The sequence below is a fragment of the Bos mutus genome, chromosome X, assembly GCF_027580195.1.
Source record: "Bos mutus isolate GX-2022 chromosome X, NWIPB_WYAK_1.1, whole genome shotgun sequence".
In the NCBI taxonomy this organism is placed as follows: domain Eukaryota; kingdom Metazoa; phylum Chordata; class Mammalia; order Artiodactyla; family Bovidae; genus Bos; species Bos mutus.
This window is the reverse complement of record NC_091646.1, coordinates 126184289-126208588: the sequence shown is the minus strand read 5'-3', so window position 1 is coordinate 126208588 and position 24300 is coordinate 126184289. Positions and strand designations below refer to the sequence as shown.

Genomic DNA, 24300 nt, shown 5'->3' with positions numbered 1-24300 from the left:
CTACAGTAGAATGTATGGTCTTCAGCATAAAAAGTATTTCAGATTGTCAACTTCCACAGTAGACTTCTAAAGTCACTGTGCCTTTTAAAGTCACAACTTTCCTCTGCAAACTCCAATTTCATATGAATTCAATAATGTTTCTAAAACTGCATTTACTTTCACTTGCATAAGATACTGACAGGGTTCTGAACAAATCTACTTGTCTCCAGTTAAATCCTTTGCTAGCCCTCCTACTCAGCAAATAACCATACTTGCCATGATATGACTAAGAAAAGATATGACTAATCAAAAGATAAAGACACTTCTGATTTCTTACCACCTAAACTCTAAATTCATTTCTCTCGCTTTCTTTCCTTTCAGTCTTTAAAATGTTTTTTATGTTTTGTTCAAAAATATTTTCTCTATCCATGTTTTAAACTTCATCACCCAAGAAACATGAGTAAGTCCCCACAACTTAATCTTCCCTGTCTTCTGTTTTGGTAAGTTAAGTTTTGGTAAGCAAATCTTTCAAAAAATAGATATTTAAGAAATTCAAGAGTTTGTGGAGGTGTTGCCAAAGTCTCTAGGTAGCCAATGAAAATTTACAGCTCTTTAAGGCTTCCAGCTCTTCTCTATTAATTGCAAATCAAAGAAGTTTAACCTTCTGTTTAACTTACTGTTATTTATATTATTATAATTATCATGCACATATTATTTATTTGCTGCTGCTGCTAAGTCGCTTCAGTCGTGTCCGATTCTGTGTGACCCCATAGACAGCAGCCCACCAGGCTCCCCCGTCCCTGGGATTCTCCAGGCAAGAGTACTAGAGTGGGTTGCCATTTCCTTGTCCAATGCATGACAGTGAAAAGTGAAAGTGAAGTCGCTCAGTCGTGTCCAACTCTAAGTGACCCCATGGACCCCAGCCTACCAGGCTCCTCTGCCCATGGGATTTACCAGTCAAGAGTACTGGAGTGATTTATTTGCTAGGTGCTACTAAATGAGATTTCAAATAAAAATCACATGAAGCAGAGTTTTAGTACAATTTCAGAATTCATTGGATCTGTAATCAGCTAAACTCTTGGGTCTTTTTGAATATTAGAGCCAAGTTACTTTATCTGCTTAGACTGTTTCACTTAAAAATAAGAGAGAAATAAAACAGACTGAACAAATATACTGATCAAATGAGATGAAGTATAATGATTAACATTAAGAGACTCAATGTATTTAGATGATTACAAATTTCAAATAAACTAGCATGAACACATACATGAATCATGTAAGCTTCTGTTAACTTTCATCATACTGCACCTTAAGCAATATAAGGCATATAACAGAGGCATAATTGTTTACTCAATGAATAAAACCATGTTTTCAAACTGTTAATTCAGTCTTACTAATTATTAGGGTTTATTTTTAAGTCAAAGTCTTATGGCACTTTTACATTGAAACTGTTCTTGTTAATTAAGATCACCACTGATATGCTGATTTCTAGTTCAACTCATTAAACAGAGATGTGGATTAACCAAGTTTTGCAAGATAAAAATAACTATTTCCTTTCACTTATCATATTGACAGAACTAAATATTCTCTTTAAAAAAACAAGGTCTCAAATTGTTAACTGAAAAGGAATTAAGGTAAACAAAAAATTTAAAAAGTATAAATGTGAAAAAAACACTATGAAGTTTTACTTAAGAGTATAAATTCTTAAATCCATGAAAAAAATACATGGAATTAGTTTTATCAGTTACAGTACTCATCAAATTATAACCCACTTCTGTTTTATATGTGGTCCTATAATGAACATTTTTAAGATACTAATTTTTCACTTAGCTCCTTTTTAAACATGGGAAACTTGAAATGCACCTTCCCAAGTGGCGCTAGTGGTAAAGAATGTGCCTACCAATGCAGGAGACTTAAGAGACATGGGTTTGATCCCCTGGGTCAAGAAGATCCACTGGAGAAGGGCACAACAACCCACTCCAGTATTTCTACCTAAAGAATCCCATGGACAGAGGAGCCTGGTGGGCTGTAGTTCATGGGGACACAAAGCATTGGACGTGACTTAAGTGACTTAGCAGCACACATATACCTTTGGATCCTTATAACATTTTCTAAATAGTAAGTCTTTGCGAAAAAGACAAGAAGACATGTCTTATATCTACCTCAGTAAGCCCCCACAGTAGGATCATGACCAAAACCTATCAGTTTTTATGTAAATATACACAAAAGGAACAGTATAAAGCAATCTAACATACAGTGAAAACACAGCACTGTAACTTTTTTTAAATTTACTTACACAAATTTTAACTTTTTAAATGAAACTTTCAAAATTATACAAAAACAGAAAGTATAAATAATCTTCAAGTGCCAATAAATTACAAACAAAAAGCCAATCTTGCTGCCACATCACCCCAGAATTATCTGAGAAAATTCTAGACATTCTATTTCAAAAGAATGACTTAGCATATGTCTCCTATTTTTTAAAAACCTCGTGTTTATTTTAATTACTTATTATTTTTTCTGGCTGCCCTGTGCAGCTCGAAAAACCTTAGTTCCCTAACGTGGGGCTGAACCTGAGCCCTGAAATATAAGTACTGAGTCCTTACCACTGGACAACCAGGTAATTCCTAATAACTCTTCTTTTAAACAAAACCCAAAATACTAATATCTCATCTAAATAATAAAAAACAGTTTGAACATAAAAAATCTAGTGATTATTTAAATTTCCCTGGTTAAGAACTAACTCATTTCTAAACGAAAAAATCTATCTCTAAGCCACTTTTTCTTGAGCAGTTTAATCAAGTCATCACTTTAATGTGAATAAACTCAATGAGAAAGCATGACACTTTCAACCTCTGCACTAAATCTCATGTCTTGATTTGCTTTAAGGATGGTACCGGCATAAAGAGTCTTTGGCAGTCATTGTGGTTAAACCGGTTGGTGGGAAGAGAGGTGGGCAATTTGCAAAACAAATCTTTTCTTTTATAACCACTTGTCTGTATATGCCTTTCAGGTACAAGGTAACAGAAGATGAGTGTGAAGTTTTTATGAGACTTAAAGGAAAAGTCAATACTTAAGGGTAATGAAATATCCTCTTTGGTTAGTGTAATCAGTACATATCATTCACATTTTGGGACTTCCCTGGCAGTCCAGTGGTCAGGGTACTATGCCTCCAATGTAGGAGGCACAGGTTTGATCCCTGGTCTGGGAACTAAGATCCCAAACGTTGTACCTCACAGCCAAAGTAAAATTTACATTTCAGTATAAATAAAACAATAGATTGAACTGAACTTACATTCTGTACTAAGACTCACTGAAGGGTCTAATTTTAAAAATTAAATCCTAAACACAAAGCATTTCAAAAAATTATTACCGGTGTTATGGGATCTGCACCATCTACAACTGGCTGACAAGCTTCTGCTACAGCTCTAACATGGCCATAGCCTACTGCAGTTAACAAGAGTTTGGCTATTTTAAGACCACTGAAGTATGCACCCCTTCGTGTTTCCATATCTGTATTTGGCAGGAAGTTATTTTTGGTTAGCATACTCAGTACAAGGGATAAGCCACCACTTTTCAAGAAGTGAAACTGAAAGTCACAAGAATCATCTGCCAGAGGCATATCAGCAGGCATTAACAAGGCATAAACAACCTGAAAAAGAGAAGGGGTGGGGAGGGACAGAAACTGTATTAAATATGTCTTAAATAATTTGTAATTTCTATTTCCCTTACTGTTGCTAAGAAATTCGTAACCATCCCCAAAATTACAAATGATGATATCACTACATGATGAAAAACTCTAATTTTGAAAAGGAAAAAACCAACCTCTGTTAGATACAGGACTCGGGAAGCAGAAGGACCAAAGAAAAGTGAATCAAGAGAAGGTCCAAGGTTATTTTCTCCAAGTTTTGCCTGGTCCAAACAAACAGATCTTAGTTTTTCTACTGTTGTGCTATCTGTAAAGAAAATAGACACAGACTAAAGTAAAATATAATTATGTTGTTAATATTTCATATTCAATATACTGGAGTATTAAACTGAAACATCTATGAATTCAACAAAGTTGAACTGTTAAGTTCAAATGTTACAAGACATAACCAGATCTGGACTGGTTAATGATCAACCAGGGCTCTTTGTCACCTCAATATATGATGTGAACAGCTGCTACTGAAAGAACTCAAATGAACATCTCCTCCTTCATCCACTGGAAACAGAAAAAACAAAAACAAAAAAAACACAACACTGAAAAGGAATTAGTTCTGCTTGAAATATAAACAATGCAAGCTCTGCTCATCGAGGTCTAAATTACTTATCTCAGTACATTACGCAAAAACTTTTAGCTTCAAGGGGAGGTGTATGTTGAAAAGAAAATGGCCAAAGAAACGATTATTTTCTAACATAAGCGGAAATAGGAAAAGCTATTTATTTTCTTTTGTCATATATAAAGATATGAAGCTTAAAAACAATATACACAATGAAAGATACACTAAAAAGACAGTGCCCTCTTTGAAAAAAGCTTAGCAGCAAATCTGCATGACCTTAGATTAGGACAAGTGACAAGAGGAAAAAAACTGATAAACTGGACTACATGAAAGGACACTATTTAGACAGTGAAAAGAATATAAAGACTTTAAATTATATGATTTAATAAAGGATATTTTTCAGAATATATCAAAAACACTTATGAAACAATAATAAAAAGACAAATAATCCAAATAAAAATAAGCAAAGATTGTGAACAGACATTTCCCCAAAGATATGCCAAGTGTTTGTAAGTAAATTATTAGGCATCAAGGAAATGCAAATCAGAAAAAAAACACCACCTTCACATGTTGGTGAAAATGTGGATAAACTGGAACCCTCATACCTTATTCTAGGAATAGAAAATGTACCATATATTTTACCACAACAAGGAAACCAAAACAAAACTAAGCAAATGATTTTGAATAAGTGATTTGGGGGAGAGGGGGCGGCACATAATGAGTTGATATTAACAATGCTGCTCAGTAGTTCAGGGAAAGGCAATGTCAAGTTTGCAGTGATTAAAAAAAAACTGACTACTTATTAGGTTGTTTGCATTATAAATAAAAATGTTAAAATAAACTGAGAAAACTAATACAATAAGAGTAAAATCTAATAAAACAATCAGAATAATATTTAGGAGGAAAAGTCTTAAAAGCTTGTGAAAAGAATAAAACAGCTTGCAAAAATGGAAGATGTTTAAAACCTAGGTCATTCATTCACTGCACTGCTCATTAGCAAGTAGTTTGTGGAAAACACATGAATTTATCAATGTACTATTAAGCAGTAGTGTCAATGGTGAATTTCATTTACTTTCACGGACTTAACAGTCTTTATAAACTTTTACTGGAAATATAATATGGGTATTCTAATTTGCCCTACCATATAGCAGTTCAGTGTTTAAGCAAAATAGTAATGTTTTTACTGTTTTACTAGTAAAGTGATTTTTGTTAATGCTCAGGGTAAAAAATAGAAATTGTTTGAACAAACAAATATTCTCAAACACTAAATAAAACCACAGACTGGTTCAGAAATTTAGTTAATGCTGCAAACCTGATGTTTCTTAATGAATTTAACCTACAATTACAAAACAGTCCTAAAAATAGTGCAGTAAAGTCATTAAGATACCAACTATGTGAACTATGGAAGTTCACCTTCCACACCTGTAGGTTTTAGCATTCAACTGTTTCAAGAAATGTGATCCAACAATACAAAAACAGAAAACAAAATTTGAAAAACAACCGAAGACTTCACTATTAAGACTCAAAGCTTCTAGTTAATCCCTAGTCAAGGAGGTACTAAGATCCAATATGGACACTGAGTGGATAAAAATGCAAGCAAAATAAAAACCCCTACATGGTTCCAAAAAGCAGAATGTGAATTGACCATGTAATGAGTACTACAGTAAAACCAAGCAAATTAAGTGCTCTGTAAGCATACTCTTCCACAGTCTACCACTACTTCAAAGACCCTCAGTCTCTATTGCTTGTACACTGCCTCAACTCTCACCTCACATCTTTGTTTGTTGTTTGTGTTGGGCATAGTTTGTTTCTGGGAAAAATGGCTCTCAAGTAATTAAGTTATCAAGCAAACTGTTAGAGGCTAAGAAGCACAAAGTGCTGCCAACAAGAAAATAAAAAATTTTAGCTCTTTGATCTAAGGGCTATAAAGTTGTTACAAACAAACTGAGCATTCACACAATAAAGCAGAAAGAAGCTGAAATCTCTGTTAGCACTACACCTACACTGGCTAATCTGGTCTATTTCATGGTTATCTTCTTGCAATCACTGGCAAAGCATTAAGCATGTGGCTAGATATGTTAGACCTGACCAAAGGAAAACTATACACAAAAAAGCTTTTAGCACTCCAGAAGAACTAAGCGGGTTCCGAAGAACAAGAGGAAAGAGTTCAAAGCTAGTAAGGGATATCAGATAATCTATGCAAAGCACTACAGCCTGAAGAACTTAAACATCATGTGATAATTGGCATGGATGATGCTGACAAGAGTATCATCATTTGCAGAAGGGGTTAAGGAATTCATGGAAGAAAATGGCTACATTCAGAGCAAGTTTTTTTTGTGATGAAACAACTTCGTTTCAAAAAAAAAAAAAAAAAACATTCAACTGAACTTCTATTCCTCAGAATACCAAGCTAAAGTTCAACACCTGGAAAGATCACATTACTTCTTTGTGTGTGGCAATGCAGTGGGTTGCATGATCAAGCCAAGCTTCCTTTGCTGAGGAAACAATACCCAGCACTCAAAAACAAATTCAAGAATGTCTAGGGCTAGCAATCCCACTGCTAGGCATACACACGGAGGAAACCAGAATTGAAAGAGACACATGTATCCTATGTTCATCGCAGCACTGTTTACAATATCTAGGACATGGAAGCAACCTAGATGTCCATCGGCAGAAGAATGGATAAGACAACTGTGGCACATATACACAATGAAATATTACTCAGTTATTAAAGAGAACACATTTGAATCAGTTCTAATGAGGTGGATGAAACCGGAGCCTATTACAGAGAATTAAGTAAGTCAGAAAGAAAAACACCAATACAGTATATTAATGCATACATATGGACTCTGGAAAGATGGTTACAATGATTGTATATGCGAGACAGCAAAAGAGAACAGATAAAAAGAGAAGACTTTTGGACTCTGTGGGAGAAGGCAAGGGTGGGATGACCGGAGAGAATAGCACTGAAACATGTATATTACTGTATGTGAAATAGATCAGCAGTCCAAGTTTGATGCATGTGACAGGGTGTTCAGGGCTGGTACACTGGGACAACCCTGAGGGATGGGATGGGGAGGGAGGCCGGAGTGGGGTTCAGGATGGGGAACACATGTACACCCATGACTGATTCATGTCAATATATGGCAAAAACCATCACAATATTGTAAAGTAATAAGAGGGGCTGGGGCTTAGCTATCTCGTCCTCAAAATGACTTCACAAGAGCTTCATTATCGAGGTGAAGAAATACATCATGAGGAGAAGCCATCCTTCAAGGTCCTCCTAACAATGTTTATAACCACCCCTAATCTAATCTCTCTGCATCATGTGAGACTGGTGTTCCTGACTCCTAACTCTATGTCACTGCTGCAACCAACAGATTAAACAATTCATCAAATGTATCAAGGTGATTTATACTTCATCTTCAGGAAATTCATGCCACTCTTCAGGCTAAACTTCCCTGCAACATCATGAATGTAAAAAGCTTCAACTGCAGATGCAACTGTGCTTACTAAGTTGCAGACTACTGACGCTTTACAGCCCAAGACAATCAGTGGACCTCAGAAATCATTATGAGATGAAGGAAGTCAATTATTTCAGGGGCTTCCTCACTCGTAATGCAGAAGTCAAGAACCCCTTGCAACAACAAAGTCCTACTGTATACCACAGGGGCCTTATTCAATATCCTTTGGTAAACAATAATGGAAAATAATAATAATAATAAAGAATACCTTGAATGTTCCAATGTATCAATAAGTTGGGAGGTTCTTCCTAGGATGACACAGGATATCTCTGGGGAACAGATTAAAGAGCACAGACAAATTTGTACCAATAAGCCAAGTTCAATCGCTCAGTCCTGTCCAACTCCTTGAGACCCCATGGACTACAGCACGCCAGGAAGGATTCTCTGTCCAGCATCAACTCTTGGAGCTTACTCAAACTTATGTCCATCAAGTCAGTGATGGTCATTCAAACATCTCATAGCGCCTTCAATCTCTGCCAGCATCAGAGGCTTTTCCAATCAGGTTCTTCCCATCAGGTGTCCAAAGTATTGGAGCTTCAGCTTTAGTCCTTCCAATATTCAAGATTGATTTCCTTTAAGATTGAATGGAGTGATCTTGCAGTCCAAGGGACTCTCAACAGTCTTCTCCAACACCACAGTTCAAAAGTATCAAATTCTTCAGCACTCAGCTCTCTTTAAAGTCCAACTCTCACATCCATACATGACTACTGGAAAAACCACAGCTTTGACTAGATGAACTTTGTTGGCAAAGTAATATCCCTGCTTTTTAATATGCTATCTAGGTTGGTCATAACTTTTCGTTCAAGGAGCAAGCATCTTTTAATTTCATGGCTGCAGCCACCATCTGCAGTGATTTTGGAGCCCCCTAAAATAAATGTCTGTCACTGTTTCCATTGTTTCCCCATCTACTTGCCATGAAGTAACTGGACCGGATGCCAGGATCTTCATTGTCTGAAGATGAGTTTTAAGTCATTTATTTTTAAATGCTGAGTTTTAAGTCAACTTTTTCACTCTCCTCTTTCACTTTCATCAAAAGTCTCTTTAAATGTTCTTTGCTTTCTGCCATTAAGGATGTATCTGAAGTTATTGATATTTCTCCCAGCAATCATGATTCTGGCTTGTGCTTCATCCAGTCCAGCATTTCTCATGATGTACACTGCATATAAGTTAAACAAGCACTGTGACAATACACAGCCTTAACGTACTCCTTTCCTAATTTGGAACCAGTCTATTGTTCCATGTCTGGTTCTAGCTGTCGCTTCTTGACCTGCATACAGATTTCTCAGAAGGCAGGTAAGGTGGTCTGGTATTTCCATTTCTACTGTTTTGTGATCACACAGTCAAAGGCTTTGGCATAATCAATAAAGAAGTAGATGTTTTTCTGGAACTCTCTTTTTTGAAGATCCAGAAGATGTTGGCAATTTATCCCTGGTTCCTCAGTGTCTGAATCCAGCTTGAACCTCTGGATGTTGTTGGTTCATGTACTGTTGAAGCCTGGTTTGGAGAATTTTGAGCATTACTTTGCTAGTGTGTGAGATGAGTGCAATTGTGCAATAGTTTCAACATTCTTTGGGATGGCTTTTCTTTGGAACTGGAATGAAAACTAACCTTTTCCAGTCCTGTGGCCACTGCCGAGTTTTGCAAATTTGCTGGCATATTCTGTGTAGCGCCTTAACAGTGTCATCTTTTAGTATTTCAAATGGCACAAATGGAATTCCACCACCTCCACTAGCTTTGTCCATGGTGATGCTTCCTAAGGCCCTCTTAACTTTACATTCCAGGATCTGGTTCTAGTTGAGTGATCATACCCTCGTGGCTATCTGGGTCATGAAGATCTTTTTTTTTTTTAATAGTTCTGTGTATTCCTGCCACCTCTTCTTAATATTTCTGCTTCTATTAGGTCCATATCATTATTCTCCTTTACTGTGCTCATCTCTGCATGAAATGTCCCTTGGTATCTCTAATTTTCTAGTTGGAGATCTGTCATTTCTACCAAAAAGGAACTCAAAAATCTGCTAACATCTTCTACAGATGATAATGATAATGAGGCAGAAGATTTAGCAGAAACAGAACCATCTTCTGGACACTTGGAAAATGAAGCAGGTTTTCACTAGACAACAATAGTTTACCCTACCTTGCTTTATTTTACTTGCTGCACAGTTCAAAGTCTTAAGCATTGGACCACAAGGGAAATTCCAGGCACTGACTGTTTTAAAAAAATACAGTCCTCAAATACAATCCTTCCATAGAGGTTAAGGAAGCCTCTATGTCACCCAAAGTAGAACAATATGAGTTATAACTACTGTTAATTTGCTTGATTGTCCAAATAAAGAAGAAAAGAAACAGCTTCTTATGTCAATGTTTGTAACTAAAGCACCTATAGTTATGAAGCCTCAACCTTCTACTCTTAAAGATTCTTGTCTTTAACTGTTGCTGATCCTGACAATAGTGTATGTGATCTTCAAAATCTCAGAGTTTAGAATCTGAACCCAGTCCTTCCAATATATGATCCTTTAATATATATCAGTGATTGGAGTTACCCTGGTGTTGAACCCCTTAACTACAGTGTCATACATCTTACTCCTCATGACATCAGGTCTGCAGGCATGTATTGTCATGAACACTGTCATCATTATCATTACAAGAGACTTAAAAAAGAAAAAACTTTTGAGAATGTTAACACAGCATATGTTTGTATCATAATGGTGGTAGATGATGCAAGTTTGTGATTTTCTTATACTAAAATTTTGTATATATACTTTTGCTTTAAATACTGTTTTGTTCAGTTAAGTTTTCTTCCAGCTCAGTAATAGCAATTTGTAAGTGTAAGAAAGGTTATTGTTAGGGTCTAAAAGGGGTTTCACAGTGTATTATTTAAAAATGGTCCATTGTGGTAACCTGACAAAAAATGGATGAAGTCACAGTGGCCACAGTACCCTAGTGGGCACCCTGTTTTTTCCTTAAAGCAATAGCCTGTTTTTCTCTGCTGGTGCTAGTTTATCAAGACTACATGACCAACCGTGAGACACCTCCAATGGGCGAAGGATAAACTAAGCCTTTCAGGGCACAATTTCCCATTGACAGGTTATAAGATGGAGAAGGAAATGGGAACGCAATCCAGTATTCTTCCAGGAAAATCTCTTGACAGGCTACAGGGTCACAAAGAGTCGGACACAAGTGAAGCGACAGAAAACACACACACACACAGTATAAGAAGGATTGGCTGTAAAGGGTCACACACACACACACACACACACACACACACACACACACACACACGTTATAAGAAGAGTTGGCTGTAGGGTAAGCACTGGATTCTCACTCAAGTCAGTCACTTTCTCTCTGCTTGTAATAAATCTTTCTTTGCCTGAATGACCAGCTCGCTCTCTTTTTCTCTGCGCTCGCCTTACAGTTAGTTATGTTATTGCCTCTGTTTACTATGCAGTTAGACCTACTATCTATAAAGAACAATCACAAACTTTTCTTGTCATTATTCACTAAACAAAACAAGGTAACAACCATTTACAGCTTGTTAAGTATTATAAGTAAGGTAGAGATTATTTAAATTACAACAGATATATTTTCCAAACTCAAATTACAGTTCCTGCTGCATTTCAAACCTTGAAGTAGGTACAAAGGAAGCTCCATTATTTCAAAGTGCAATGAACAATGCAATTGAAAAGCTTCCAATCTAGCCTAAAATTCAAAGTGACTAAACTGCAGTGCAATGACATAATAAAAATCGAATATTAAGAGAAAAATTAAGGACATATAAATGTCTTTTATACATGCTCATGGAACAATGACCAGTAGTACCTGTTTGTGTGAAAATCATGCTAAAGATAAAACCACCTGTATTTTAGAGACAAGCAATAACAAATGAACATTTGCAACTGATTTGATAAAATGGAACACAGACTTTGAACTTCAACAAAATATTATAATGCCCTAAAAAGTTCTATGACTCTTATCAGGAGACCCATATCATAAAAACTGCACTATATGATTTTTAGCTTGATTGTGCTAATAAAAACTTCTCTGATAATTTGTTTTCTTTTATTTAAGTACCTGCATGGTATCCTTGATTTTATCTACTGGTCCACAAAACCTAACATATTTGCTATCCAGTCTTTAACAGGAAAAGTTTTCTAATCTTTACTAAAAATTTTACTAGAATAACTGGTGCATTTTGAATGGATACAATCAATTACATGATGAAAATATGGCTGTTAATTTTCTGCTTTACATTTTTAATTTTCTATTAGACAACAGACTGTATTTGAGGGAAATCACAATATCATTTTGGAGAATAACAAAATATCATATTAATTACTCTCATATAGTTAAGAAATACAAAGTTTTTTGTAATATACTTCCTAATTTTCTGTAACTTTGTGATTTTCTCCCAGTAATAATATACGGTTGATTTTACAAAACATTAGGCTTAGATGAACAAATATTCTATTACGGTAAAAACACACCAAAGTGTTCATAAAACAGAACTCTAAGAACAGAAAAAAAAAAGATAGTGAAAATGTTACAATAAGCTCAAAAAGTCAATTCGGAGTTACATCAATATAACTTTCAAAAGAAAACTGTAATTAGCCAAAACATGAAAATAGATGCAGTAAATCCCACAGGACCTTCTGATGCAGAAAACATTTTCAAAAGCATAAATAAAACAATGCCAAAAATATTAAAAATTTCCAAATCTCTCATGTGTGAAGTAAGTAGTTAAATCATCTGACTGACCAAGTCCACTAAGCAATCACCATCAATGAAAATAAAACAATTCTTCCTAGCTGTTAATCTTCTGCTTTACATTTTTAATTTTCTAATAGACAATAGACTGTCCTTATTTGAAGTAAATCACAGTATCATTTTGAAGAATAACAAAATATCAGAATATAAAAAATCTGAATATATAAAATATCAGAATATTTAAAAATTCTATAAAGACAAGCCATCAGATCTCAACTAAAAGGCAAAATAAAAAAAGGCTTCACAGAAAAAAACATTGACATAATATTGGCTTCAGTCTTCCTGATGGTCAATAGTGCATGAAATTAACTATGGAACAAAGTTTCAACCTTTAATTCTATGCTCAAACAATTACAAGTAAAATGAACAAAAACACTATAATAGATGAGAGTTCAGTTAAAACACTAGAATAGATGAGAGTTCAGTTGCATTGAGAAAAATAGTTTTTGTATGTTAAAAAATTTGCTTCCCATATACCTTTTTTTGTTTGTTTCAGAAGGTTATGTTTCAGCAAAATGAGAACTAAGTGTGAAGACAAAGGTGTGTACCAGATGGTCTATCATACAAAGTTGTATAAAGAAGTCTGAGAACAATAATGATATCCAGGAAAAATAGACTGGAGCAAAAGAAAAACTAGAAACAATACATCTAACCATGTTGAAAATTGTTTTAAAAAATTACTGAAGGGAATGTGGAAGATTTAATAAATCTAATAATAAACAGAAGAGAAAATCAAGCAAATAATAGGGAGTGAGTTGAAAAAAATATAGTTTTAACTATATGCCCTTAAATATTTTAAAATGGTTCACAGAAAATTCCTCATCAGCAATAGTATGAATGTACATGATCAACACTATAGACTACACCACAAGATATATATTTAAAAAACAGTATTGTTTATTAATTACTTGTCAGCATTAGCAACAGGGTGTGGAGAGAAGTGGGGAGATATTTTTCTTACCCATTGGCATAAGTTTCATAAGTATTCTGGCTCCATCTCTAAGAGGTGGTATATTCAGATTGCTACCTAAGTCAGCAACTTGCCAAAGGAAAGAAATGTACCTGGGATGTTGTGACATTATCTGGAATACAGAATACGAAAAGTATATACCTACATATTAGGTCAAAAAATGTTGTTATTCAAAATTAACCTATACACTTTCCCAAAATAAGTTTTCTACTTATAAATATCATCTTTTTGCATATGCCATCTTTACTATCTGAAACTGCTGGCGTTCCTTATCTTCTCAATTTTACAAATCCACTGATTCTTCATAATGAAAATACAATCATTTATTAAATAAGCCTTCAAAGCTTCTTTGAATTCTATACAGGTCTCAAAGCTAATTGTAGAAAAGACACTTCATCCTTCAGGGGTAACTACTACAGACTAAATTCCTAATCTAACTGTTGCAAGGAGTCAAATTCCTCTTACACAGAAGTGGTACTATCCCAGGAATAATTCTTATGAAAGAGGGGCAGACAAAGAGTGAGACAGGGCTGTTCCTTCAGATGTAATATTACTAAGAATCTGAAAATAACAGCAGATTATATGTTTCTGTAAAAATGATTCAAAGGAAAAGCTAATATTTTCTAGAATATATGTTTAGTATTATACAACTGTAATCTTTCTTTCCAAATATAATTCTATATCCATAAGGAAATTTTATTTTAAAATCCAAAGCCAAAAAATTCAACAAGATATTAATATTTAACTGTATATTTATTAGACATTTGCCCAATCTAAAAAACATGTAAACTTGTTAAGAAAGCAGCCATTCTATACATTTCTCTCTATTATCAAAGAAGAGTATAATGCTTTACATACAATATCTACTTACCACCCCAGGCAAACAACTTTCCACTTCTTGTTTAGGGCCATCACTGTAACGCTTACAATGGTTCCCAGGAGATCCAGTTGAGGAATCAGAAGAACTATCAGGACTGGAAGGCATATTGCAACTTACTTGTGTAAGTTTGGCCGTAATTATCTGAAAAATGACAGCATGTATAAGTACACAAGAGAATGGAAAATACTTGCACAAAATATAAACTATATATCATGAAGCTAAAAAATATTTCCTGCTTCAACTTTAAACAATTAGAAAGTTAAAATAAACACTTAGCAGTTACCTACTCTACAACACTACTGTCAAGACATCCATCTTACATAAGGTTATAACCCAAACACCTAACAGAGAAGACTACACACAACAATTAGATGCTAAATAAATATTTACGAACAAGTGAAAAACAGCCTCCAGTTTAATTTTGGGAGAGTATTTGAAACTTATATGTACTTACTGATTTGTCTTTTAAGTTCAGCTGTCCAATTAGCTTTCTGTCATCTTCAGAATCTATTAATTCACCACCCACAAAGAGTTCAATTTTTGTATGGGCTACATTTGCCTTAATACGATTGAGAATACATCGTCGTACTGAACCAACAGTATCATTTGTATGAGACCATATATCTAAATCATCAACCTGTCTGCCATGGTTTGGAAACCGAACTATGAGAGACAAATGTTTACCACGGAATGCTCTGTGGGAAAAAAAAACAGTAATATTTAGGAGATGGTCAGAACAAAAATTTGAGAATTTAACATTTTCTTACTAAGATGAAGATTTTGATTTTAGAATACAGAAAACAACAATTTTATGTTTAATTATTAACACTGTAACTAATCTTGAAAGCACAATGTGACTACCCTTCATTGTTATTAACCTCTGTCTCTATGGCTGCAGAAAAAGATATCTACTTAAACCATAATACAGACAAAAATAACACATCAGTTAATTTTAAGCTATAAAAGCTCACTTCACCAGGAATATTGTTAAATGTGGAAGAGATACGCTTAAGCTTGAGAGTGTAAACAAAAACATTAAAATGGATGTTTCCACTAAAAAGAATTGTTAAAAATTTACCCCCAAATATTTCTTAGTATATTCTCTTCCCACAGGTAAGACAGAAAATAAAAATCACATTAAAGTAGTTATTTTACATTTTTCCGTTGAAAAATGTTCAGTTTTAAAAAATCTAATGATACTTATCCTACAAACTTCCTCAAAACTAGAAATGCCATTTAAAACATTATTAAGTAATTTAGTATGTTTATTTAATGTATAACATATCATTTGTATCCTGTAATTTGTAATATATTAATTCGTAATTATACTGAAATGATTTAGTGAATTATGAGTTTCTAAATTTAGGAAAGTTTGGTAAACACGATTTAAAAATATTCTTTGTTACATTTACATAAACAGCTTTAAAGATTTTTCTTTTTGGTCTGGCTGTGCAGAATATGGAATCTTAGTTTCCCAACAAGGGTGTGAAACAGGGCTCTGTGCACTGAAAGTAGAGGTTTAACCCCCTGATCGCCAGTGATGCCTCTAAAAAACTTTATTATTAACACTATAAACAAATAATATCAAAATAAAAACATCAACTGCCAAAACCAAGGCCACACTTTACAGATGCTAATAGCCTGGAAAACAGCACCTCTCCAAAATACAACTTACAATTTTCTATTTAAAAAAAAAAATGTCTGTAAGATCCAAATAATGTTTTTGAAAGGCAGGACACTGACCACCAGAAATAAATTTTTTGTTTATAGTCTTTTTAATCTATATGTCATAACTTTCCCAATTAGCTAACTAATAAATACAAATAACTTCAAATTAACACCAAAAGATCAGTTTTTTACAAACCTTGACATAGGTAGAATTGTTCTTTCCTCATGATAATCACTATCACATTCATTTATGTATTCCCTTAAAACAGTCAATACTCGAACCATTCGAACAGCTTCCTGTTTTGTACAGTTAATGCTGTCTTTGTCACCATCCAAAACACACAATGTATCATATGAAGCTTTCAAACGATCAAAGCAAGACTGAATAAAGTCCTCATGGATAACCACCTACAAATAATGAGCCAAATAAAGACGTTAAACTGCTTCAAAATATAAAACCAAATGACATCAATCCAATTAAAGACAATAAAATTTCAGCCTTTCAGTTCAGTTCAGTTGCTCAGTCATGTCCGACTCTTTGCGAACCCATGAATCGCAGCACGCCAGGCCTCCCTGTCTATCACCATCTCCCAGAGTTCCCTCGAACTCAGGTTCATCAAGTCAGTGATGCCATCCAGCCATCTCATCCTCTGTTGTCTCCTTCTCCTCCTGCCCCCAATCCCTCCCAGCATCAGTCTTTTCCTATGAATCAACTCTTCACATGAGGTGGCCAAAGTACTGGAGTTTTAGCTTTAGCATCATTCCTTCCAAAGAACACCCAGGGCTGATCTTCAAAATGGACTGGTTGGATCTCCTTGCAGTCCAAGCGACTCTCAAGAGTATTTTCCAACACCACAGTTCATAAGCATCAATTCTTCGGTGCTCACAGTCCAACTCTCACGTCCATACATGACCACAGGAAAAACCATAGCCTTGACTAGATGGACCTTTGTTGGTAAAGTAATGTTTCTGCTTTTCAATATGCTATCTAGGTTGGTCATAACTTTTCTTCCAAGGAGTAAGCGTCTTTTAATTTCATGGCTGCTGTCACCATCTGCGGTGATTTTGGAGCCCCCAAAAATAAAGTCTGACACTGTTTCCACTGTTTCCCCATCTATTTCCCATGAAGTGATGGGACCAGATGCCATGATCTTCGTTTTCTGAATGTTGAGCTTTAAGCCAACTTTTTCACTCTCCACTTTTTCAGTCTTTAGGTAATTCCTAATCACATCATGTATTAATCAGCAATAAAATACAAAAGTAAGTTGATAACAAAAAGTATAAACCAACTATGAAAAAAAATTTGGACTGAATGTCAAAGCAAGTATTTTGCTTGTCTCAGCAAACAATAATAAATCATCATAGTCAAAATTATCCTAGCCACCTAAAGATAATTATCAAGAGTTGGCCTTTTGTAAGGGACAAATGTACATTAAGTACTTACATTGAAAAGACTCTACTTAACACAGTTACTTTTCAATTTAACTGTAATGGAAGTTTTTATGCATCTCAATCCTCACCTGATTGACCTGTAATCTGGGGCCAAGATTTGTATATATTTCTTTAAGGAGATCTATAGCTCTGCTGGCAATATCATCATTACTCTGAATTACGACCTAGATCCAAAAATTGAAGTAATTAGTAACATTCAAGATATATTTTCATTTGGTACTTAAATTCAAATGCTATCAATGTTTTAAAAGTGTATAATCTAAGACTAAATTGCTTTTGATATGCAACCCAAATAAAATTAAGTGACAAAATTAAGTAGAATATTAATAATGAATATAAATGAACTTTCTCAAGTAATTTGCTTTAAAAGTAAAAGTGTATACTTTAATCAATATTACGTAATTCTGCAATTTGGCAGCCAGGCTATGAGATTTTCAAGGAGCAATTCAAAGAAGCTAAAAATTTTCCATGAAAAATCATTTATCACAGAAAACAATTCTGTCAACTCCAGAAACTTCTGAACATCTTTCTCACTTATATAACTGTATTAGAGATTTTCACAACATGTTTAATTTTTATTTATTTGGGTGTTTCAGGGCTGCCCCTTTGAGAAGTTCGGGGAGGCAAAAGGAAAGGAATAGAGGGAGACTGAGTCAAAAAACCACTAAAAAAAAAAAAAAACCACTAATATTAATGAAAGACCAAACACCTTATTTTGCCTAGGGATGAGAAATGAAACGAAATCCCCACATACAAAACACAATATAAGCTGAAGTATAATAGCTTACATTTTGAGATGGTAATTAAGATTTAATTATCAAGATGGAAAAACCCTAAGTACAATATAGCATTTTCTCCTAGGTATTTAACTATATCACAAATCAAGCAATATCATGAAGTTACTATTGACTTCTTCCAACTAACAGTCCTCTTTTCTGTCCTTTATTTGTTTTGGCATTAAATGTACAATAAGCCCTAAGATATAACTATTAAGAAACATAGCCAATGACCTTTTCAAAGAGAATGTGAAAGATGTGCAGGTAGGCAATGGTTACTCTACTTGCACACATCTCAAATAATTCCAAACACAAAGATGCATTGGTGGTGACAGCGGGGAGCGGGGGTGAGAGGTAATGGGGAGGGAATATGAACTCAAAAATATTGGCAAATAAAAATGATATAACAAGAACTTAAGGGTGAACAGCTCCCACCCAGCACCTTCCTTCTACCCCTCAATTCCTAGCACAAACACCAAAGAGAATAAATATAAATAAATTAAAAGCAAAATTATGACTCCTCAATTACATTTTCTAGGAGCCACCTCATGTACAATGTTTGTAAACAGGGGTTCCTACTCCTTTACTTACTCTCCAAAGGTAGTCTAATCCTATTAGTTCCAAATCATCCATCATATAGGCTCTTCTTTTTGTTACTAGTTTCCCTTCTCGACAATTAACAGCTTTGAAGAATCGTTCAAAACATTTCATTCCATTTTCAGTTAACAGGAAAGGATCAAGTTGAAGCACATTACTTTCAAAGAATTCCTTATTAATATCAGGATCTAAGTCTGGTTCATCCCCCATTAACTTGGAATACCACTTAAAACAGGCTTCACGATCACAAACATAAACTGCGTTCTCTGCTAAGCATTTCCATATTTGTTTTGCCTGAGGCGCACAAAGCCACAGCTGGCCATCCTTTAATAAAAACCTTGGGGAAAATATGAGAAATCAGTAATTAGTTTATAAAATTTTACCCTCAAATACAGTTTATTGCAAAGTATTTTAAATAATTCATTTAGCATAATCACATTATAATTACAGCTTAAAAAGGCATCTTTTCAAAAACACTTATATTTTAACCACATCTCTGGCAATTATTATCTAACAAACATCTATTTATTGGCCAACTACAAAGCTCCAGGAACTACGCTAAATGATTTCATCTAAATACAGAAGCTTATTCCTTGTTACGAAAGCTCAGACTTTGAAGCCACATCCTAATTTAGCTTATATGGTTTCAGTGCAAAAGGAGATATTACACATGAGGACTTTCAGCTAACTGCTGTTGCTAAGTTGCTTCAGTCGTGTCCAACTCTGTGCAACCCCATAGACAGCAGCCCACCAAGCTCCCTGTCCCTGGGATTCTCCAGGCAAGAACAATGAAGTGGGTTGCCATTTCCTTCTCCAATGATGAAAGTGAAAACTGAAAGTGAAGTCACTCAGTCGTGTCCAACTCTTAGTGACCCCTTAATGTTATAAAAAAGAAAACTCAAAGCTTTTTAATTTCTTAAAATATTATACTCAATACCTGCACACAATAAACAAAACTACCGACATAATTCAACCTTATTTCTAGCTCAGTAAGCATTAATGTGTTTGTGACAATTCAAGATGTCCTCTGATGCTTTTCGGTTGTGTGACTGTTAGTTTCCATTAAATGACAATGAAGCTGATAATTCTCAGATAGTGTCTTTTGTCATTTGAGACTCAAACTTTAGTTTCTTTTAGAACTTCTCTACTATGTCTTACTTCTCTAAATGACAGTGAAAGAAATAGAATCTGAATTTAATCTGAATAATTTACATGTCATTCTTAGTTAACAAATGATGGCTATGATGGCTTCATATTCAACACAACATGGTGATTCATTTTAATGTTGGTGGGTTTCTTCTTTTGTGTCTTAATCAGGTCTTCAAAATATCAGTAATTCTAGGTCTGAGTATGAAGGTATCCTTAAGTTTTTAATGCTACCTAATCCCTCTTAAAACACCTTTCTATTCCAGTAAACCTAAGAGATACAGTACACAAACATCAATAATTTTACCCCAATACAGGAGACAATCTCAATGAAGTGGCAGTTTTTTTCCTTGGATGTTGCCATGGGGTGGGGGTGACAGTGGGTTTAGAATCACTTTAAATAAATATTATCAGATCTGATGACTATAATTTTTCCTAAGATGGAATATGTAATGACTTGCATCTGGGGAGATAATATTCTTAAAGGTAGTGTGAAATGAAGTATTTCCAGCCACATTGGGAGGCAAGAAATATCAGAGTCATCAGTGATTTGTGGTCTCCAAATATGAAGGTCAGCAGAACTTCCATAGGATTGGGGGAAAAGAAACTCTTGGAAGCCACAAACAAAACTTTGTGTTCCAGGGTAAAGGAGCAGTGACCCCACAAGCCAGACTTGCCTGTGGCGCTAGGGAATCTCCTGCAGAAGCGTAGCTCAACAGTAGACTGCTGCAGGGTCAGGGGCACTAGCAGGCAACAGTCCTCAGAGATGCAGCATGTGGGTCTAAGTCCTTGGGGAGGAGGCCTCCTTTACAACTACCATAGAGCCTACAGCCTAATACAGAAACTGCAAATTCCATGACCGGACTGTCTCAGGCCAAACTACAGCATAGCCCCACCCATACGCAGAAAACTGGACTACATTTTACTGAGTAGGGCCCTGACCACCAAAGGAAGATTTAGTTTTCCCCACAACCAGTGCCTCCTATCAGGAAGCTGACACAAACCTTTTATCTTATGTATCAGAAGGCAGACAAAAGAAGCAAGAATAAAAATCTCCATTTCCATAACGCAAACCATGATAACAGAAAGCTAACCAAAAGGATAACACAGATCAAATTCCTGTGTGAAAGAAAATGAGTGTTGCTCAGTCATGCCTGACTCTCTACAACTATACAGTCCATGGAATTCTCCAGGCCAGAATACTGGAGGTGAGTAGCCTTTGCCTGCTCCAGGGGATCTTCCAAACCCAGGGATCGAATCCAGGTCTCCCACATTGCAGGCAGTTTCTTTACCAGCTGGGCCACCACGGAAGCCCTCCCACATTGCAAGCGGTCTCTCTACCAGCTGTTCAGTTCAGTTCAGTTCAGTTCAGTCACTGTCGTGTCTGACTCTTTGCAATCCCATGGACTGCAGGCATGCCAGGCCCCCGTGTCCACCACCAACTACCGAAGCTTACTCAAACTCATGTCCATAGAGTTGGTGATGCCATCCAACTATGTCATCCTCTGTTGTCCCCTTCTCCTTCAGCCTTCAATCTTTCCCAGCATCAGGGTCTTTTCAAATGAGTCAGCTCTTTGCATCAGGTGGCCAAAGTATTGGAGTTCCAGAACATCAGTCCTTCCAACGAACACTCAGGATCGACCTCCTTTAGCATGGACTGGTTGGATCTTCTTGCAGTCCAAGGGACTCTCAAGAGTCTTCTCCACACAGTTCAAAAGCATCAATTCTTTGGTGTTCAGCTTTCTTTTTAGTCCAACTCTCACATCCATATATATGACCACTAGAAAAACAATAGCTTTGACAAGACGGACCTCTGTTGACAAAGTGATATCTCTGCTTTTGAATATGCTGTCTAGGTTGGTCATAACTTTTCTTCCAACGAGTAAGCATCTTTTAATTTCAAGGGTGCAGTCACCATCTGCAGTGACTTGGAAGCCCAAAAAAATAAAGTCTGACACTGTTTCTCCATCTATTTGCCATGAAATGATGGGACTGGATGCCCTTTGTTTTCTGAATGTTGAGCTTTAAGCCAACTTTTTCACTCTCCTCTTTCACTTTCCTCAAGAGGCTTTAGTTCTTCTTCACTTTCTGCCTTAAGAGTGGTGTCATCTGTGTATCTGAGGTTATTGATATTTCTCCTGGCAATCTTGATTCCAGCTTGTGCTTCTTCCAGCCCAGCATTTCTCATGACATACTCTGCATATAAGTTAAATAAGCAGGGTGACAATATACAGCCTTGATGTACTCCTTTTCCTATTTGGCACCAGTCTATTGTTCCATGTCCAGTTCTAACTGTTGCTTCCTGACCTGCACACAGATTTCTCCAGAAGCAGGTCAGGTGGTCTGACATTCCCATCTCTTTCAGAATTTTCCATAGTTTATTGTGATCCACACAGTCAAAGGCTTCAGCATAGTCAACACAGCAGAAATAGCTGTTTTTCTGGAACTCTCTCTCTTTTTTGATGATCCAGCAGATGTTGGCAATTTGATCTCTGGTTCCTCTGCCTTTTCTAACTCCAGCTTGAACATTTTAAAATTCATAGTTTGCATACTTTTACGGAGAAGGCAATGGCACCCCACTCCAGTACTCTTGCCTGGAAAATCCCATGGACGGAGGAGCCTGGTAGGCTGCAGTCCATGGGGTCGCTAAGAGTCGGACACAACTGAGCGAATTCAGTGCCACTTTTCCCTTTCAGGCACTGGAGAAGAAAATGGCAACCCACTCCAGTGTTCTTGCCTGGAGAATCTCAGGGACATGGGAGCCTCGTGGGCTGCCGTCTCTGGGGTCGCACAGAGTCAGACTCGACTGCAGTGACTTAGCAGCAGCAGCAGCAGCATACTTTTAAAGCCTGGCTTGGTGAATTCTGAGCAATACTTTACTAGTATGTGAGATGAGTGCAACTGTGTGGTCATTTGACCATTCTTTGGCATTGCCTTTCTTTGTGATAGAAATGAAAACTGACCTTTTCCAGTCCTGTGGCTACTGCTGAGTTTTCTAAATTTGCTTGCATATTGACTGTAGCACTTTCAGAGCATCATCTGTTAGAACTTGAAATAGCTCAACTGGAATTTCATCACCTCCATTAGTTTTGTTCATAGTGATACTTCAGCTGCCCCACTTCACTTTGCATTCTAGGTAGGATGTCTGGCTCTAGGTGAGTGATCTACTAGCTGGACCACCAGGAAAAGTCTTGTGTAACTCAATGTAACTAAGATTCATCAAATTCAGGACCATTAAAGACAGATGAGTCATGATGGAGGGTTGTGAAAAACTGGTCTACTGGTGAAGACAATGGCAAACCATTTCAGTATTCTTTCCCTGAGAACCAAAGAATAGTATGAAAAGGCAAAAAGATGAAACGGGAAGATGAGCACTCCGCAAGTTGGTAGGTCTCCAATATGGTATTGGACAAGAGTGCAAAAACAGCTCCAGAAAGAATGAAGGTCTCTAATATGCTACTGGACAAGAGTTGAGAAACAGCTCTAGAAGAATGAAGACGCTGCGCCAAAGCAGAAATGAGACCCACTTGTGGGTGCATCTGGTGGTGAAAGTAAAGTCCAATGCTGTGAAAAACAATATTGCATAGGAACCTGGATTGTTAGCTCCATGAATCAAGGTGAATTTGATGTGGTGAAAAAGGAGATTGCAACAGTGAAGACTGACATTTTAGGAAACAGTGAATTAAAATGGATGGGAATGGGTGAATTTAATTCAGATAATCATATGTTTACTACTGTGGGCAAAAATCCCTTAGAAGGAATGGAGTAGCCCTCACAGTCATCAAGAGTCTGAAATGTAGTACTTGGGTGCAATCTCAAAATTGACAGAATGATCTTGCTTTGTTTCCAAGGCAAACCTTTCAACATCACAGTAATCCAAGTTTATGTCCCAACTACCAATGCTGACAAAGCTGAAGTTCATCAGCTTTATTAAGACCTACACGACCTCCTAGAACTAACATGAAAAAAGAGATGTCCTTTTCATCATATGGGACTGGAATGCAAAAGCAGGAAGTAAACAGACACCTGGAGTTAACAAGCAAGTTTGGCCTTTGAGTTCAAAATGAAGCTGGGAAAAGGCTAACAGTTTTCTCAAGAGAATGCACTGCTCATAGTAAATACCAGACACCACCATATGGTCAATTTCAAAATCAGACTGATTACATTCTTCGCAGTGAAAGATGGGGAAGTTCTACACAATCAGCAAAAACAAAAGCTGGAGCTGACTATGGCTTGTATCATCAGGTCCTTACTGCAAAATTCAAGCTTAAATTGAAGAAAGCAG

The 24300-nt window shown here is 36.1% G+C and overlaps 1 protein-coding gene across 2 annotated transcripts in view; it reads right to left on the bottom strand.

Moving 5' to 3' along the window:
- Window positions 1-24300, bottom strand: part of LOC138986328 (ubiquitin carboxyl-terminal hydrolase 9X-like) — a 149723-nt gene that overhangs the window by 53165 nt on the left and 72258 nt on the right. For both annotated transcript variants that reach the window (XM_070365477.1, XM_070365478.1), the window contains exons 16-23: window positions 18864-19206; window positions 17565-17660; window positions 16241-16452; window positions 14831-15071; window positions 14368-14517; window positions 13488-13608; window positions 3805-3935; window positions 3353-3631 (exon numbers count right to left, since the gene is read on the bottom strand). In XM_070365477.1, the coding sequence (XP_070221578.1) occupies window positions 3353-3631; window positions 3805-3935; window positions 13488-13608; window positions 14368-14517; window positions 14831-15071; window positions 16241-16452; window positions 17565-17660; window positions 18864-19206 (1573 nt within the window). The remainder of the gene's footprint in view (window positions 1-3352; window positions 3632-3804; window positions 3936-13487; window positions 13609-14367; window positions 14518-14830; window positions 15072-16240; window positions 16453-17564; window positions 17661-18863; window positions 19207-24300) is intronic.